Genomic DNA, 19,826 nt, shown 5'->3' with positions numbered 1-19,826 from the left:
ATATATATATATATATATATATATATATATAATAATATAAAATGAATTCCAAATATCATATATACCTATGTCTCTGTTTTTTGTCACTGCGGCTTCGACATCGTGGACCATAGGGTGCATACTAATTCAGTGTGAGCAGGAACACTCAATAAAACTGAATAAAAAAATTCAAGTGACAATAAGATACAAACAAGGCAGATTCACCAGCTTTTGTGTGTCAGCTTTTATCCCTCCAGATGAGAGAATTTCCAGTTGTCTGAAAACACCACTCGCATCTACAGTTATTCCCAGTTTCAGCTAAAAACTAACACCCTCAGATCTGGGGTGGGGGGTTTGTATCATGATCATGACTGAGAGAATAAAAGTGAAGAAGAAACGCTAATTTATATAAGTACTATCAATTTACTCCGGCTGTTACAGACGCAAATCAAATTTATGTTTTTTATTGTATAACATTAACAATAAGAGCAGCTCACTGCTCAAAATGGTAAATTTTCGAGACACCCTGCATCGATCCCATGGACTCTTGATTACAAGTCAGCAGTTCTTACCGCTGCACCACGAAAGCTGTCGTATTGCACATGGCACCTTTTGTGAAAGTGTTTATTTGATATTTGGCCTTTAGCCTTCACATAATATACAGTTCATGTCAACATTTTGTCATTTATTACTAAAACATGAAAAATCTTTGTTTTAACGATTTGTTTACAAAGATTGTTGTAGACACGGAACACACATGAAATGCATGTGTTCCAATTAGTGATCTATTTCCCCTCTGAAACTCCAGCACTTCATTCCAAGATAATCAAGGCTTGGGTTGGCCCTTTCTGCATGGCTGGAAGGGGGGGGGGGGGGGGGGGGGGGGGGGGGGCAGGGTATATGGGGGTGTGATGAGGCTGCTTTATCTTATCGACACATTTACAAGACAAAAGACGCTGACGGAGAGGTGCAAAAGGATTTAAGGTGGGCTGGATTTGAGTTTTTTCATAGGCTTTGGTAATTCTAGTGTTAAACTCATCTACCTTCGCCAGCTCTACTCCTTGCATCCTCACTAGTCCACTGACCTCTATCTCATTTACACACACATATTCTGTCTTGTTCCTACTGAACGTCATTCCTCTCCTCTCTAGAGCATATCTCCACCTCTCCAGTGTCTCCTCAACGTGCTCCCTACTCTCGCTACAAATCACAATGTCATCAGCAAACATCATAGACCACGGGGGGACTCCTGTCTATTCTCGTCTGTCACCCTGTCCATTACCATTGCAAATAAGAAAGGGCTCAGAGCTGAACCCTGATTTAAGCTCATCTCCACGTTGAATGCATCTGTCACTCCTACCGCTGACCTCAACACTGTCAATCTTCCCTCATACATTTCCTGTACATCTTCATACTCCTAACTTCCTCATACAATACCACAAGTCCTCTCGATGCACCCTGTCATATGATTTCTCCAGGTCCACAAAGACACAATGCAACTCCTTCTGTCCTTCTCTCTACTTCTCCATCAACACCCTCATAGCAAACACCACGTATGTTCTGCTCTTTCTTGGCATGATACTACACTGCTGCTCACTAATCATCACCTCACTTCTTAATCTAGCTTCCACTACTCTTTCCCATAACTTCATGGTCAATTTTTGGACAACAATACAAAAATGAGCGCTATAACTTAAAATTGCTCAATAAGTTGTCCATTATGATATCATCCTAAGATTGCAAATTTCAGATCCATTATTTAAGTTCCTCCTTCATTTGCCCCGTTTCTTAACATAATCCTGAAGCCTGACTTGTGTAAACCTTCCTTAAGATTAACTGATAACAGAATTCTGAGAACCAACAGTACTGAATGTTCAATCAAAGTAGTGAATACTGTTGACACACAACTGGGAAAGATGGCCTCCTTCTTTTTCTAGCCTGTCTTGACATCAGCTTTAACTAAGAGGATGTTATAAAAATCAAATGTGTTTAGATCTTGATGATGCAGTTTGAATTGAATCCTGTTTTTTTTTCTCCACAGAGAAAAATCTGCCATTTACTGTAATGTATAAATGGATGTGAAAGAGAAGACTTGCGATGCCAACATGAATAGCATGGAGGAGAGGACTGTAAATTTTGAGGAGGAGGAGGACTGTGAGTGGGAGAGTGTCCATCCTAAACAGGGGAGTCTGAGCATTAAGGAAGGGGACCATGAACTGGGGTCAATAAGTAAAGAGGAGTCTTCTATCAATGTAAAATATGAATCATTACAGTCGGACACAAAGACGATTGAAGAAATTTCATCTCCTAGAACTTGGGGAGGTCAGTCACCACTAAGACATCATCTGAAACAAGTAAGTGAAAAATAAAATGGGTGTACATTTTAGGGTTAGGGTTATGGGCTTGAAAGTGCTGTCTTGTGCTTTTTAACACTAGAATTATCAAAGTCTATGAAAAATCTCGTAAATCTGTTCCACCTTAAATCCCTTTGCACCTCTCCGTTAAAGTCTTTTGTCTTGTAAATGTGTTGATAAGCAACATGCAGTCTACTATCACATCCCCCCCCACCGCCACACAAAGTTTTCTCAGCTCAAGTCTGTTTACCTGTGTGTCAGTTGTTTAGAGTTGTATAGAGTAAATACTATATCGTTATTTGAAATACATGCATTTCATGTGTGTTCCTTGTCTACAACAATCTATGTAAACACATCATTAAAACAGAAATATTTTTCATGTTTTAGTAATAATTGACAAAAGGTAGACATGAAGCGTATAATGTGTGAACCTTGAAGTCCAAATATCAAATAAACACTTTCACAAAAGGTATAAGTATAACACAACAAGTGCACTTTTATTCAAGAGTATAACTGCAGAAAAAGAACCTGCGTTAGGGTGCGACATTGATACGGACGTAATATGACTGCTTTGGTGGCGTAACTACTGACTGGTAATCAAAAGGTCATGAGTTTGACTCCGGACGACTCCATTTTGAGAAGTGAGCTGCTCTTATTCTTACTATTTAAAAAAAAAACTGAATCAGTTTAAAGACTTGTGGGGTACTACTCAGAATGGTTCAATTTAAAGAAAGCAGTAATGTGGTTCCTTAGGTTCAATGAAGTGCTACTGCGTCTGAAAGAAGAGAGAAAGGCTATCCAATATACAGTCAGTCAATATGGACACGGCCCAGAAAGACAAAAAAACACTAAACAAAGAACATATCAAGGAATGCAAATCAACAATGAGGCTGAAGCCACTGTCTCTGAAAGACTTGATTAAGGCAGAGAATGAACTTATTCACCTCAGTCAATTATAAGCTTATCCAGAAGAGGTCACCTCTTTTAGGGCTATTTTTTTTGTTTCTTTTCTCCCAGGGCTGAATATTTTTCTAAAAACTAACTTTTTTTAAAAAAAAAAGAACACAAAGCAATGGTTTAATACATCAAATCAACAAAAATATTTATTTTTGACAAATGTTACTGTCTTGCATGTTGTTTGAGCCTGCATACTACTGTATATGATGTCACATACTATGATTAAAAAAATTGCTCTGCATACCTGTTTGTCTCGTCTGACAGTAGCTGAAAAGCAACATCAGGAGAGAGCAGCCTGAAGTAGTCCAGCGGCTGGTAATCTGTCGTGTCCAACAGCAAACCATGCTGTTTTGTGAAGTTCGATCACCAGTTTGGCTCCCATGGATCAATGTCTGGGTTTTCCTGCCACATGAACCTTGTTGTAGGTACATCAGCTGCGCGAATGCACTCTGCTGGCCACCGATCAGCTGGGGCGGCATTTGATAGTGTCCGATCAGCTGATGCCAGTTCCTCACTCTCTTGCTCGATCTCCTGATCATCTGAACAAAGATTCTGCAAAATCTGATTCAGCGGTAATGCGCAAAACATTGTCTGTGGAGTATTTTGTTTTCTGCACTCGCTTCCCTGCCTCATGAGATTGTCGATGCCATCTTGCCTTTGTGTACATTTCGTAACTCACGCACACGCAAGGATAAGATGTCGAGTCAATGAGTCTAACATTCCTCCAAGCAGAGAGGGAATGTCTGTGACGTAACAGTGAGTTTTGTCACCATTAGCAGCTATTGTCACCCTCTACTCCTGGATGTCGACTTTTGTCAACATGTGCCCTCAACCTCTCATGTCAACAAAAGTCGACATCCACCCTAAAAGAGTTGAAGCTTTGCGCAAAAATCAGTAAAGAAAAGTAGTAAAATCCACAAACTAGACCCAGTCCTGCAAGAAGGAGTATTGAGAGTTGGAGTAAGACTCAGCAAATCTGCTATGCCAGAAGAGGCAAAACATCCATCCATCCATTGTCTTCCGCTTATCCGAGGTCGGGTCGCGGGGGCAGCAGCTTGAGCAGAGATGCCCAGACTTCCCTCTCCCCGGCCACTTCTTCTAGATCTTCTGGGGGAATCCCAAGGCGTTCCCAGGCCAGCCGAGAGACACAGTCCCTCCAGCGTGTCCTGGGCCTTCCCCGGGGCTTCCTCCCGGTTAGACGTGCCCGGAACACCTCACCAGGGAGGCGTCCAGGAGGCATCCTGATCAGATGCCCAAGCCACCTCATCTGACTCCTCTCGATGCGGAAGGAGCAGCGGCTCTACTCTGAGCCCCTCCTGGAATGACTGAGCTTCTCACCCTATCTTTAAGGGAAAGCCCAGACACCCTGCGGAGGAAACTCATTTCAGCCGCTTGTATTCGCGATCTCGTTCTTTCTGTCACTACCCATAGCTCATGACCATAGGTGAGGGTAGGAACATAGATCGACTGGTAAATTGAGAGCTTCGCCTTGCGGCTCAGCTCCTTTTTTCACCACGACAGACCGATGCAGAGCCCGCATTACTGCGGACGCCGCACCGATCCGCCTGTCGATCTCACGCTCCATTCTTCCCTCACTCGTGAACAAGACCCCGAGATACTTGAACTCCTCCACTTGGGGCAGGATCTCGCTACCAACCCTGAGAGGGCACTCCACCCTTTTCCGGCTGAGGACATGGTCTCGGATTTGGAGGTGCTAATTCTCATCCCCAGCCGCTTCACACTCGGCTGCGAACTGATCCAGAGAGAGCTGAAGATCACGGCCTATGAAGCAAACAGGACAACATTATCTGCAAAAAGCAGTGACCCAATCCTGAGCCCACCAAACCGGACCCCCCTCAACGCCCTGGCTGCGCCTAGAAATTCTGTCCATAAAAGTTATGAACAGAATCGGTGACAAAGGGCAGCCCTGGCGGAATCCAACTCTCACTGGAAACGGGTTCGACTTACTGCCTGCAAAGCGGACCAAGCTCTGGCACCGATCGTACAGGGACCGAACAGCCACCTGGTGGTGAGTTGGCTTCGATGGTGGGGGAGGATGCCGGTCAGGTGTGGTAGGCCCAAATGTGTTGTGAGGGTCTGCTGGGAACGTCTGGCAGAGCCCCCTGTCAGAAGTAGCTTCAACTCCCACCTCCGGCAGAACTTCGACCACATCCCGAGGGGAGGTGGGGGACATTGAGTCCGAATGGGCCATGTTCTGTGCCTCTATTGTTGAGGCAGCTGACCGGAGCTATGGCCATAAGGTGGTCGGTGCCTGTCGTGGAGGCAATCCCCGAACCCGTTGGTGGACACCGGCGGTGAAGGATGCCGTCAAGCTGAAGAAGGAGTCCTACAGGACCCTTTTGTCCTGTGGGACTCTGGAGGCAGCTGATAGGTACTGGTAGGCCAAGCGGAATGCGGCTTTGGTGGTTGCTGAGGCAAAAAACTCGGGCGTGGGAGGAGTTTGTGGAGGCCATGGAGAACGACTTTCGGACGGCTTTGAGGAGATTCTGGTCCACCATCCGGCGTCTCAGGAAGGGGAAGCAGTGCAGTGTCAACACTGTATATGGTGGGGATGGTGCGCTGCTGACCTCGACTCGGGACGTTGTGGGTCAGTGGGGGGGAGTACTTCGAAGACCTCCTCAATCCCACTAACATGCCTTCCAATGAGGAAGCAGAGCCTGGGGACTCAGGAGGTGGGCTCCCCCATCTCTGGGGACTGAGGTCACCGAGGTGGTCAAAAAACTCCTTGGTGGCAGGGCCCCGGGGGTGGATGAGATACGCCCGGAGTTCCTCAAGGCTCTGGATGTTGTAGGACTGTCTTGGTTGACACGTCTCTGCAACATCGCATGGACATCAGGGGACAGTGCCTCTGGATTGGCAGACTGGGGGTGGTGGTCCCCCTCTTTAAGAAAGGGGACCGGAGTGTGTGTTCCAACTACAGAGGGATCACACTCCTCAGCCTCCCTGGAAAAGTCTATTCAGGGGGTCCTGGAGAGGAGGGTCCGTCGGTAGTCGAGCCTCGGATTCAGGAGGAACAGTGTGGTTTTCGTCCTGGTCGCGGAACAGTGGACCAGCTCTATACCCTTAGCAGGGTCTGGAGGGTGCATGGGAGTTTGCCCAACCAATCTACATGTGTTTTGTGGATTTGGAAAGGCATTCGACCGTGTCCCTCGGGGAATCCTGTGGGGGTACTCGGAGAGTATGGGGTACCGGCCCCCCTGATAAGAGGCAAAACACCCTACAATCATTCATAAGAATTCACATATTGCTATTGTCATTATCCAACACTTTCACTGAGAGCATGGACATTGTGGACGTAACTATATGCTAGCTCAGTTACATCAGAAATATTGGGTCCCACAAGCCAATTCAGCTATTAGAAGGATTATTTCAAAGTGTATTACATGCAGAAGATATAATGCACAAATAGGTGAGCAAAAGATGGCCGATTTGCCAGATGGTCGTCTACTCCCAGACCAACCACCCTTTACCAGTGTTGGAGTCAATTATTTTGGACCATTCCTGGTAAAAAGAGGACGAAGCCTAGTGAAGACATACTTGCCGAACAACTACAGCAGTACATTTAGAAATTGCATATAATTTAGACACTGGTTCTTGTATCCAAGTCTTATGCTGATTTATTTGTAGAAAAGGACAAGTTAAAATCTTGCGCTCAGTTAGTGGAACAAATTTCATTAGAGCAGAAAGAGAGCTACTAGAAGCAGCTGAAAATCTTGAACAAAAAAAAGAAATTGCAATGACATGATGAAGAATGAAATGAAATGGAAATTTAATCCACCAATGACCTCTCACCAAGGCAGAGTGTGGGAAAGACAAATTAGATAGATAGATAGATAGATAGATAGATACTTTATTAATCCCAGGGGGAAATTCACATACTCCAGCAGCAAAAAATATTTATATAATATATTCTATAATATTATAATTATATAATATAGAAGCATAAGAAAGGTCCTGAATTCTGTACTTAAACAACAAAGTCTAAATGATGAACATCTCCACACAATGATGTGTGAAGCAGAATACATCCTAAACAAAAGACCCCTCACAAAGGTATCAGATGATCCGAATGACCTGGAGCCACTGACACCAAATCACATGTTACTACTCAAGACAAAACCCAGCCTTCCCCAAGGACTTTTCTCAGAAAATGACCATTATGTCCAAAGCCGTTGCAAACGAGTACAATACCTCTCTGGTTTGTTTAGGAAAAGATGGACTGAAGAGTATTTACCAATACTTCAAGAACATCAAAAATGGCTCACACCAAAACGAAACTTAGAACCTTGTGACGTTGTTCTCCCTGTAGATCAATCAGTACCCCAAAGTTCCTGGGTAATGGGGCGAGTCATCAAGACACTGCCAGATATGAAAGGAGCAGTAAGAAGAGTTTGTATGCCGACCAAAACCAGCACACTGGACAGACCTGTGAACAAACTGTGCCTGCTCCAGGAAGCAGCAAATGATTAATGAAATGAAAAGATTAAGTTTTGCTCTTACAGTAGAATTTTTAAGTTTTATAAGTTCGGTTTAAGTTCATTAAAGTAGTTTAACATTACTTAGTAAGAGCCTTAAGTAATTGATTTCTGCCCTAGCATAAACAATTAGTGGCCGGATGTGTAAGAGCCATTTCCTAGTTACATAAGATACATAAATGTTTTACTAAATGATAAGTGCATAATCTATAGGAGGTTCCTGTAACCCCCATCAGTTGAATTGAATTGGTATATTCCAGCTATTTCTAACTGCTTTGACTAAACATTATTCTCAGTTAGTGATCAGCCTTGCCATGTGTAAGGTGTTGAGGGCACATGGTTTTATACCGGGCCTTTCGTGTCTTGCGTGCCTTGTGTGCGTGTTTTGTGTGCCAAATAACATGTAAGACAAAGCACTTAACTGAAAGTGCTGCACCGTACATTTAAAGCATACAGAAGTAGCTAAGAATCTTTAAGTATAGACACAACTAAAGTTTTACAAGAAAAGTTAAGTTTTGAGAAGATACATTTTTTCTTGTTTGCCTTTTATTCTACGTGTGTAACTACTTTTTTCTTTATTCTTATGTGGATTATTTGCTTTTCACTTTCACTAAATATTTTTAAAACAAACTTTTGGACTGAGATTTCTTTCGGTATGCATTTTACCCGTGCTTGAACTCGCCTTACACTCCTGCGGCTACAATTAGAATTATTGGAGTTCCAGATGATGTTAAGAGTGGGAATATGTTTAGCTTTTTGGTTTCTGACCATCTTAAATTTGAGGCGTGAAATTGTGCGGACACATAGAATATAAACCAGGGAATGAGACAGCGCACGTCTACATCCAATCATCATCAACCTGCTTCGCTATTCTGACTGAGTTACTATTCTGAAAGAGGAACTCATCCATTCAAATGTAACTTCTGAAGGATGGAAGATCTACGTTTACTGCCAATTACTCAGTCCACACCACACAAGGCCACGTCTCTGGTGATCACAAAAGCTCCACAGATTGGTCTTTCTGCTTTCCTGATTTATCTGGCCAATCCTCAAATGTCCTTCCCAGGAGGCAGCGGCTGTTCACCAACCCTCAACAGGCACTCGATGTCCTTGACTCCTTAATGTCACTGGTGATTGGCTGCTTTGATTGTTTTATGTGTGATGTTGCAGTACTGCTTGGACATTTTCCTGGATGTTGATTCATAATTACTACTACTTTCTTTTTTTCAATATGTGAATTTTATGTGTACATGTGATTAGAGAGGCACTGGAGGCTGTGAGGGGTCAGGACATGAGCCTTGCATACGCCACATATTCTCAACCCACAATGGGTTAATATTTGCTTGCCTGTCATATTTATCTTCAGATGTGCTTTTTCATATTTTCACTTCATTGATTCTTATATTGTGAATGTTGGGGTCAGGATGGGATTATTTACTGAGCTCTCTCCATGTTTGCCCACTCATAAGCAGAACCTGGTGATTTTTACCTGTGTTTATTTCAGAGACCCCCCATTTTAGTTTTTTGCATATACAGTTTAGGGGTGGGATTCTGGAGTTACTGTCTGCATTATACATGATTATTGGTGGGGCTACGGAGTGAACTCATTTGGCACCTTGTAATGTATTTAATTTACAGTTCTCCTTTACTGCTGTTCTTTGTTTTCCTCTCTCCTGTCTAATCTCTGTGTCTTTTCTTGGAGTTTAAGGTTGCTCTCTTATACTTGCAATCATTCAAGAGTTGCTGATTTATTATCTTTGAGCTAGGCTGATACAGCCTGTTATCAAGAATCATTTATTTTGGTTAAAGACATTCATCCAGCTGCCTCAAGGTGCTACTATGTGGCTGTGTCCTCCTCTGCCCCTAGTAAAAAAACATGGAGGTTTGGGCCGAGTTCACTATGCTGTGCCTCTGAAGGTTTGTGGTTCTGGAGGTGTTTCAGAAGGCAGGTTTTATGTGTTTATGGAGACTGGCTGAAGAAAAATCAGTCCGCATACAGTAATATTGACAATCTTGAGAAGCATCTGAATAATCTTGAATAATCTTGAAAATACACCCGTGTGTTTCTGATCCAGTCCACAAGCTCAAAATGACTCCAATCAGAGAGAAGGTAAATGACCATCTTGTGCAGAGTTGAGAATTCATTTCATGTGCACTTGTTGCTATCTCTGTGGTGCTAAACTGAGCAAGCTGTGAGCTCATAGGACATGGAGGCTAACAAATCTCATCTGGGCAGTCTAAGTCCAGAAAAATTACAGTGATAATACATATATAGGTTTATTTATTTATTTATTTATTATATAACCCCCATCTTCGGAATGATTGATGTGCTTTTTAATTTTTTTAATTTACCAAAACTCTCACAAAATGATTCTGCTTTTCTGGAGGTCCCTTTTTTAGCTAAAGAAATTAAATGTATTTGCAATAACAAAAAATGCCCCTGACGCAGTTGGTATGAAGACAGAAGTATATTTTGCATTTCAGCCACAAGTGTCCAGTTTGCTGTTTCAGTTCAGGAGTCATGTGGGTCTCTGGGATTTTTCAGTGACCTGTGTGCTTTATTCATTTATGTTTTACTCTGTTCTCATTGTATATTTAAAGCTTTTTCCTTTGCTATCCTCTGCCTCTTAAAATCAAATAATAAAAAAAAGAAACACACATTATGGAGTCAGGTGGCTTTGGACTAATCGTTTACAAATATTAAAACACATTCTGTTTAATAAAAGTGCATTTCACATGTTTGACGTGACACTCTCCAGTATAATGAAAGGTGCAGATTATCATACCTTCTGCCTCCAGTAATTGTATAATTTTATATACTATTTTAAGAATATGATGACAACATAATGATGGCAATCTGTAATGTATTAAAAAAATCAATTATTTTGGTGATTGTGACTATTTATTTTACTGTTTAAACATTTTGCATTACGCTCATGTATTTAACAGTTGTTAATTTTGTTTTCATTTTCAAGTGTCTATTCATGTGCTACTTAAGTTTGCTAATGCTTATGAAAAATTGTTAAATTAAACCAACATCTATTTAATGTTGTAAGATAATGTCAGTATTAAAGCAGTAGATTAAAAACTAAGTTTTTTTTTTTTGTTTTTTTTAACTTTATACAGGAATCAAACTTCACTGCTGTTCTGAATGTGGCAAACAGTTTTCACGAAGAAGCCATCTTCTACGCCACCAAAGAATTCACACAGGGGAGAAGCCATATTGCTGTTCTGAATGTGGCAAAACATTTTTACGGAAAAACAAGCTTCAGAGCCACCAAAGAATTCACACAGGAGAGAATCCATATTGCTGTTCTGAATGTGGTAAAACGTTTTTACAGAAAAACAAGCTTCAGCACCACCAAAGAATTCACACAGGGGAGAAGCCATATGACTGTTCTGAATGTGGCAAAATGTTTTCACACAAACGGTATCTTCAGCGCCACCAAAGAATTCATTCAGGAGAGAAGCCGTATTGCTGTTCTGAGTGTGGCAAAATGTTTTCACACAAACGGTATCTTCAGACCCACCAAAGAATTCACACAGGAGAGAAGCCGTATTGCTGTTTTGAATGTGGCAAAACATTTTTACGGAAATACTATCTTCAGAGCCACCAAAGAATTCACACAGGGGAGAAGCCGTATTGCTGTTCTGAATGTGGCAAAATGTTTTCACAGAGAAAGGGTCTTCAGCACCACCAACGAATTCACTCAGGAGAGAAGCCATAGTGCTGTTCTGAAATATTTTTATGGAAAAATGAGCTTCAGTGCCACAAAAAAAAATTCACACGGGGAGAAGTCATATTGCTGTTCTGAATGTGACAAAAAGTTTCCACAGAGGCGCAATCTTCACAGCCACCCAGGGATTCAGAAAAGAGAGAAGCTTTTTTTGCTGCCCTGAATGTGGATAACAATTCTCTTGCCATGGTAATCTTCAGACGGACATTAAAACTCACACAGGAGAAAAACGTATTCCTGTTCTGAATGTGGCAAACAGTTTCCACAGAGGCGCAATCTTCACAGCCACCAAGGGATTCAGAAAAGAGAGAAGCTTTTTTGCTGCCCTGAATGTGGATAACAATTCTCTTGCCATGGTAATCTTCAGACGGACATTAAAACTCACACAGAAGAAAAACGTATTCCTGTTCTGAATGTGGCAAACAGTTTTCACAGAGAAGCAGTCTTCAGAGCCACCAAGGAATTCACTTAGGAGAGAAGCCCTATTGCTGCTTCGACTGTAGTAAACAATTCTTTCTCAGTAGTTATCTTTAGAGTGTGAAAGTAGCACTATGTAAGCGCCTGACCCGGCACAGACTCATACTGAGGCACGTGTATAAAACACCAAGACTCATTTTCTTCACCTGTGGGGCATGTCTTCCCTGTGAACCCCACAGGCAATACACAGTCCCAAAAGCACTCCAGAACCAAACACAACGCTCCCTTCTCAAACCACCACTCCACCCTGGCAACCTCTTTCCTCCCAATTCTGGCCTGAGTGGTGGTTACCGGCCCTTTTTATAGCCCACCTGCGTGCTCCAGGTGCTTGATCACCTGCTTCTGATTGCACTGCTGGGCAGAGCTGTAGAGTTGTCCAGACCGGCTCAGGGATCCATGCAGCACCCTCTGGCGGCCACCCCAGATCCCAAGAGGTTTGTGGGGAATTCAGGTACCATCCTCAGCCATGGAGGCTGCCACCAAGCGTCCCAGAGCAGGTATTGAGCAGTCCATGATTGATCCCCAAAACAAACATCGAAGGGGCATCCCGGCCGGGTCTCAGGAGTTACACGTTTTCACCATGAACTGATCTTCAGAGCCACTAACGAATTCACCCTAGGGAGAAGCCATATTGCTGTTCCGAATGTGGGACACAATTCTCGCACCATAATAATTTTCTGATACACATTAAAATTCACTCGGGAGCGGAGCCATATTGCTGCTTTGAATGTGGTAAACGATTCTCTCTCTGTAGTTATCTGCAGAGACACATTAAAACTCACACACAGGATAGAAGCTGTGTTGCAGAAAGGTTTTACAAAGAGGCTGGTTTCAGAGATATCAAAGAATGCACATGACAGAAAAAAATTATGGAAACTCCCCTACCTTGTCCACAGATGAACACTGTACAATATGCTAAGCAGCAGAAAAAAGAATTTAAAAAGTTTGATTGAAACAAAAAAGAACAAATTGGGGAAACTACAAGTAAAGTGGTAAATACACTTCCCCTTCCTCCCCCCCAACATCCTCCTGTGAACACAGTTTGCCCCTCATAAGACATGCATGGGTAAGTTCTAAGACTAAAAGGTGAACACCTAATCATAGTTGCACAAAACAGTGGCTTGGATGTAAGGTGGTTCACATCATAACTAAAAAAAAAATTGCAAAAAATAATCCATAGTTGTTACTTCTACCAAAGAAAACTGAACAGTCACACATCTTGTTGCTGAGTTCGAGATACTGATTGCTGAAGAATTATACACTGCACAACACAACAACGTGACCAGGCTCATTTGCTGGAAACTCTGCAAGAAGTACAACTTACCAGCACCAGAAAGACGCTGGGACCACAACTCCGCCCGCACAATGGAAAATGAGGAGTTGAAGGTCACTTATAGCACAGCAATACTCACTGACTGAAAAACCAGATGTAATAATCAAAGAAAGCCTGGATCATAGAATTATTAGTTTCTATTGGCTTCTCAGTCCTATGAATGGAGAGGCTAAAAAGTAACAAAATACCAAGAAATGCGGTCTGAGATGTGCCAAATGAAATATGGGACAAAAAATAGTGCCTGTTGTTCTAGGATCAAGATGACTGATAAAGAAAAACTTTCAAGCCCATCTTCACAAATTACAGTAACTCCTTATGATCTGCAAAAAGAAGCCTTAGTAGGAACAATGCAGGCTGTACATTGAGTCCATGAGAAATTATTACAATGAGACTGTCCTGACTAAAGAGTGAAGTTCACTCCTGCTTTGATAGTAAACACACCAAGAAAATTTGGAAAAATTAAACCTGAGAGAAGTAATGATGTTGTTCTGAATGTGGTAAACAATTCCTACACAGAAATACTCTCTTGTTCCACACTAAAATTCACAAAGGAGAGAAGCCATGTGTGTTTTGTGAATGTGGTAAACAGTTTTGAAGAAGGAACAACCTTTTGGATAGAACAGCAACATTTATTTGTATTGCACATTTTCTTATAAACAATGTAGCTCAAACTGCTTTACACGATGAAATAAAGAGGAATATAAAACAAGATCAGCCAATAATACTATACAGTATGTAACAATGAAAAAGGTAACATTGAATGGCTAGCAGGACAGAAAAAGAGCAACAGTTCCAGTTAGGCTGATAAAAATGAATCTGCAGGGGATCTAAGGCAAAACTACCACAGTACGGCCCGGACCCCACAGGACATTCTGCCTCAATCAGTCCTCATGGTTTACATGCTTCACATGAAGAATTTGATGATGATGGCCATGTGGACATATGGGACACCTGCCATTCAGTCCATAAACACGAGGTAGTGTGGTATGTTGATCAGGAGGTGGTGGAGCACATCGCACCACAGGAGAAATGGAGAAGACAGCAGAGAATAGTACAGATTAGTATGGAACTGCACATCACAGAGGAACATGAGAATTCAGTGCCCATATAGACTAACAGGGATACAACTAAAATGTAGCTTTGATAAAGCCTTTTTTTTTAAATTGTTGTACAGTATTAGCCTGGTGAATTTCTATTTTAAAGTATTCTAAATTTTAGGTGTGTAACAGCAAAAGGCCACCTCACCAATTCTTTTCAGATTGGCTTTGAAATTGTAAGTAGACCTTCATTTGAAGATCTGAGGTTATGACTGGGAGTGTAAGGGGACAGACATTCTAAAATGTAGGACTGGGTGAGATTATTTACGGCTGTGTAAACCATTACAGTCGATCTCCTACTTACAAACAGGTTCCATTCCAGCAGTCTGTTTGTAAGTCCATTTTGTTCACAAGTGCAGCACGTATTGGCATCTGTTGATAAATGTTTTAGTTTCAGACACCTCTTGATTTGGACCTGTAAACAGTTTTTTTCAGTAGTTTTTAATGTGTTTTGAGCAGCTTACGAGTATTGTACATGAAATAAAGATTATAATAACAAAAATAAGATCTTCCCACCCCTACTGCCACCACTCGGTGGACATGCAAATGTTCCTTAAGTGCTAATTTTGATCTTAAGGACAACTTTGTTCATATATATGAAAGTTCACACCTCAAAGTTCATAAGCAGGGGACTATGTGTTGTAGTATTTTAAAGTCAATTCTAAATGACACCAGTAACCAATATAATGACGCTAAAACTGGTGACACGTACACAGATTTACTTTTTCTAGTTAAGATTCTTGCTGCTGCATTCTGCACTAACTGTAAGTGACTGATGTCTGTCTTAGGTAGTCCTAATATGTATGTATAAATAGATATTTATACACACACACACATAAATAAATAAATATATATGTTCAAAATATTTATTTCTTGATGAAGGCTTTTTTTTCTTTGAATGAACTTGTTTCCATTAAAAGTCAGATGTTTCTCATCTTCCGGTTCTTCAGCAAATGTATTTCTTTCTTACCCCTCTTACTAATTTTTACAAGTGGTAACAATAACAGTGGAGGACACTATTTTGTATATAAAAAATTAAAAGACCAGTTTTGAATGCGAGTATAGCATCAAGTCAATGACACTTCTGGGCTATGGATCTGCTCAGTTATGTAGCACAGGGGCTTGTTCATCAGTTTCAGCTGCTTTGGTGCACTGGAGGGGGTCTCAACAATGAGACGACCCCCAAAACAGGAATGAATGGTTTAACAGGTGGAGGGAGGCCACTGACATTTTTCCCTCCTCATCTGTTATTTCACTCATTTTACATTTGGCTATGGTCAATGTCACTACTGGTAGTATGAGGCCATACCTGGACCCTACAGAGCTGGCACAGGTAGTCCCAACTTCTCCAGGATGGCAGGCACATCAATACCACATGTCATTGCCAGAAGGTTTGCTGTGTCTCCCAGCACAGTCTCCAGGGCATAGGAGACAGACAGTTACTCGAGGAGAGCTGGACAGGGCCCCTCATAGAAGGTCCTTCACCCAGCAGCAGGACTGACCGCTATCTGCTCTTTTGGACAAGAAGGAACAGGGTGGGCACTGCCAGAGCCTAGGGTCTGACAATGGGTCCAAGGATTTCTTCCCGATACCTAAGGACAGTCAAGGTGCCCGTTGTCTAACCTGTAGAGGGTCTGTGTGTCCCCCATGGATATGCCTCCCCAGTGACCATCACTGACCCACCACCAAACCAGTCATGCTGAACATTATGCTGCGTGTAACATCATTCAGCATGACGTTCTCCACAGCTTCTCCAGACCCTTTCACGTCTGTCACATATGCTCAGGGTATGCTGTTGCAGTGGCTCCTGGGTTCCTCCTGGGGCATGACAATGTCCAGTCTCATGTGGTGAGAGGATGCATGCAGTTCCTTGAGGATAAGGGAATTGATACCATTGACTGGTCCCCACGCTCACTCGCCTGACCTCAATCCAACAGAACACCTCTGGGACGTTATGTTTCGGTCCATCCGATGCTGCCTGGTTGCACTTCAGCCTGTCTAGGAGCTCAGTGATTCCATGGTCCAGATCTGGGAGGAGATCCCCCAGGACACCCTCCGTCGTCTCATTAGGACGTTGTCAGGCATGCATACAAGCATGTGGGGGCAAAGCAAACTACTGAGTACGATTTGGAGTTGCTGCAATGAACTTTCTGCAAAATGGACTTGCCTGCCTGACTGCCACTGCATCATTTTGTCATTTTGATTTTCAGGGTGTCTTTGGAATTCAGCCCTCTGTAGGTTCATCATTTTTATTTCCATCAAATGATGTGGCATCCTTTCATTCCTAACATATTACCCATTTAGATCTGATGTGTTTTCAAACTGTTACTTTAATTATTTTGAGCAGATATCTATCTATCTATCTATCTATCTATCTATCTATCTATCTATCTATCTATCTATCTATCTATCTATCTATCTATCTATCTATCTATCTATCTATCTATCTATATATGTGATCAACCTACAGAGGGCTGAATTCAAAGACACCCAATTGGGAGACAGCTAAAGGGCCTGAATGTTAGAAGTTCTGCGCCAGACCAGTGGGTGGCATAAGCCATAAAGATCAGAGATTGAAGATCAGCAGTGAATACACAAGAAGGGTTAAACTGATCTTTTGAAGTTCCTTGACATTGAAGAACAAAATGCCACCAGTTAATCAGCCAGTAAGCCATGTCATCTCATACAGCTTTGGGGTCATAGAGTGGCCACAGAAAGACCTCAACAGTGTGGATGTGAAAACAAAGTTGCTCCGTGCCAACCAACTGAAATACTAAAGCCAATGCATGCCAAGGCTTTTCCTTCATAGAGCAGAAAGTGGAAATCACCAAACAGAAGTCGATTACAGACGCAGATCTTCAGTCATACGAGTGCCAGCATTCCTTCTTGGCTCACAGGATTGACACATTTGTAAAATATTACAGCCTGAACTGGAAAGCCAAGATAATCTTCCATCATCAAGCTTGGTTAGGCAATCCACAAAAACGAAGGAGTGCCTGACATTACCCCAAAGATCTGCACAGAGTGAGGTGACACAATTTTGTGAAAAAACAAAAAGAAGATAACAAGGTTGACCAAGAGAAGAGAAAAAACAACTGGAGAGACCAGAAATGTATTGAGAAATACACAGATCTGCTTCTATAAGCTCAGGAGGACGAAAACCATGAACGGCTTATTAGAGGAAAAATGAGACGCAGTGATGAATACTTGCTAATGGCCACTTTAGATTGTGGATCACATGCGAGGTTGTTTGCAATTTGTTTTCAAAGAAATGGAAAAAGCAACCAATGTAGATTTGGCAACAAACTGGTGAAAACAGTACTGAACCTTACAGCAGGATTTAAAATACTCCTGTCCAGAAACCTCTTCATGGAATGACACATCAAAGTAGTCCAACTGCTTTATTGGGAAGTGAGCCAAAAATATGACATCCCAGTTCCAGAAACAATCGCTGAAAATGAAGACTTTATACCAGTTGAAACATTCAGAAAATTCACAGCCAGAAACCCTGATGTTGTTGTTGAGAAGAAACATTCAGACCATGCTTGGATAATCACTTTATCAGTCCCTCATGATATCACTGTGCCTCAAACAGAGAGAGGAAAGGTGACAAAATATCAGGAGATACATTGAGAGATGTGGACCTCGATGTGAACAAACCTGAAATGATCCCAGTGTTCATTGGATCCACAGGGCTTGTTAGAAAGAACATTTAAGCAGATTTACTCATCCTACTCTTTAAAGTTACAACCCTATGAGCTCCAAAAGTGGGCTCTGTTAGGAAACAATGCAGGTTTTGCAGAGAGCCCTAGCAGTGAACCTGAAAGAATAAAAAAGACAGGACACAGAGGATACCATGACGTAAGAGTGAGGTTCATGATAATAATGGAGAAATCAACCTGAGAGAAAAGTCACATTGTGAATGTGGGAAACAATTCTATCACAAGAGTCGTCTTCAGGGCCACAAACACATTCACACAGGAGAGAAGAAACACAATGCGTCTCCTTCTCTTATTCTGACATGGAACTCGAAGATCGACCTGCACATTTGGCTACAAGCACAGATGACTCGTCCCACAGAGTCTGTAATGCAAATGGTCAGCACTGAATACCCGGGGGGGCCGTCACATCAATGTTGGCTGTCACATCTCTAGAGGATGTCGTACTGACCACACAAAGCATTATGGGGCAAAAAATCTCCTAAACTGGCCAAATTATCAGTAAATAATTCAACAAACAAAGACGAACGCAGCAAATTCGCTATGAATAAGACTTGGGTGAAAATCGCTGTTGGACACGCGTAACAACATATAAAGAGGCAGAACCAAACACAATCTGAAAGATTCAAGGACAATCCTCTATAACACATACGTGTGCTCTTAGCCATTATACAGCATACATTTGTAATTCTGTTATTTCTGTTCCTGTGTATAATTTGGAGTTTGTTGATAAATTGTTAATTTGTTAAACTACGTCTGATCTTTGACTCCGCTATCCACAGTTTTAACATTGAAGCCATACAATCCCTTTATTCCCCTTTGTGCCCATGCCTGAGGTTCACAATCTGAATATTCACACTTGCTGAGTATTCTTTTAATATTTAGGTTTTGTAACACACAGTAAGTTAAGCTGCCTGCTCTCTGAAGTTTTATTCTCAAACACACAGTAAGTAATGGCGCTCAGCCTCCGAGGTCTCATGTAAATGTTATTCATGTAACACACGCTAAGATGGTGACTTGGCCCCTGAGGTTTCCCTATAAAACATGCGCTAGTTAAACAGCTCTTAGCCTCAGAGGTCACAGCTCCACTTTCTAAGGGTTTATAACAACTCAGATATTACAATAACTTATAATCAATTCATAATGTACAGCTAACGTAATCTTTAAACAGCAATAATAAAAACTGGACTCCGATTAAGAGATCCACATCCTTTTTCCCGTCATTTCATAAGATGTATGACAAATGTAATTTAAAGCTGGGAAAATGTAACAATTAAAATAATAGTCTTACATGCAGAATTAATAAACACATAAAATAACAGCCAGCTAAGAAGGCATTGAGTTTTTTGGTGACCCCGATGTGATTATATCTTCAAGTTCAAATTGAATCATCATGACGTGTTCTTCGAAGACTTGAGTTCTTGTAACATTTTAGTCACATTTTATCATTTTAGAGTTGTTGTTTTAATTTTCAAGTAGACATTTTAATCGATGACCTCTTGATTTCATTTCCTGGCATGGCACCGGACCCCCCATTCTTCATATTCAAGTCATGAAAGGTGTCCAGTTTGATGAGCTCTGCTGGTGTAGCTGTTTGCCTTCCTGTGGTAAGTTCATCTTGACATATTGTGTTCTGTTCCAGTGAGTGTGTCGCTCTAGTGAGTGTGTTACCACCAT

The 19,826-nt window shown here is 41.8% G+C and overlaps 1 protein-coding gene across 1 annotated transcript; it reads left to right on the top strand.

Annotated features, from left to right (window-relative positions):
* The first annotated feature begins 2,008 nt into the window (after positions 1-2,008).
* Positions 2,009-12,215, top strand: LOC127525844 (zinc finger protein 175-like). Its single transcript, XM_051921674.1, has 2 exons — positions 2,009-2,333; positions 10,913-12,215. The coding sequence occupies exons 1-2, from the start codon at positions 2,052-2,054 to the stop codon at positions 11,684-11,686; spliced, it is 1,056 nt and encodes a 351-aa protein (XP_051777634.1). The 5' UTR covers positions 2,009-2,051; the 3' UTR covers positions 11,687-12,215.
* The last annotated feature ends 7,611 nt before the right edge of the window (positions 12,216-19,826 follow it).

This window comes from Erpetoichthys calabaricus (genome assembly GCF_900747795.2).
Source record: "Erpetoichthys calabaricus chromosome 1 unlocalized genomic scaffold, fErpCal1.3 SUPER_1_unloc_2, whole genome shotgun sequence".
NCBI lineage: Eukaryota > Metazoa > Chordata > Cladistia > Polypteriformes > Polypteridae > Erpetoichthys > Erpetoichthys calabaricus.
Note: the sequence above shows the minus strand (reverse complement) of the source record. Positions and strands in the feature narration are given on the sequence as shown.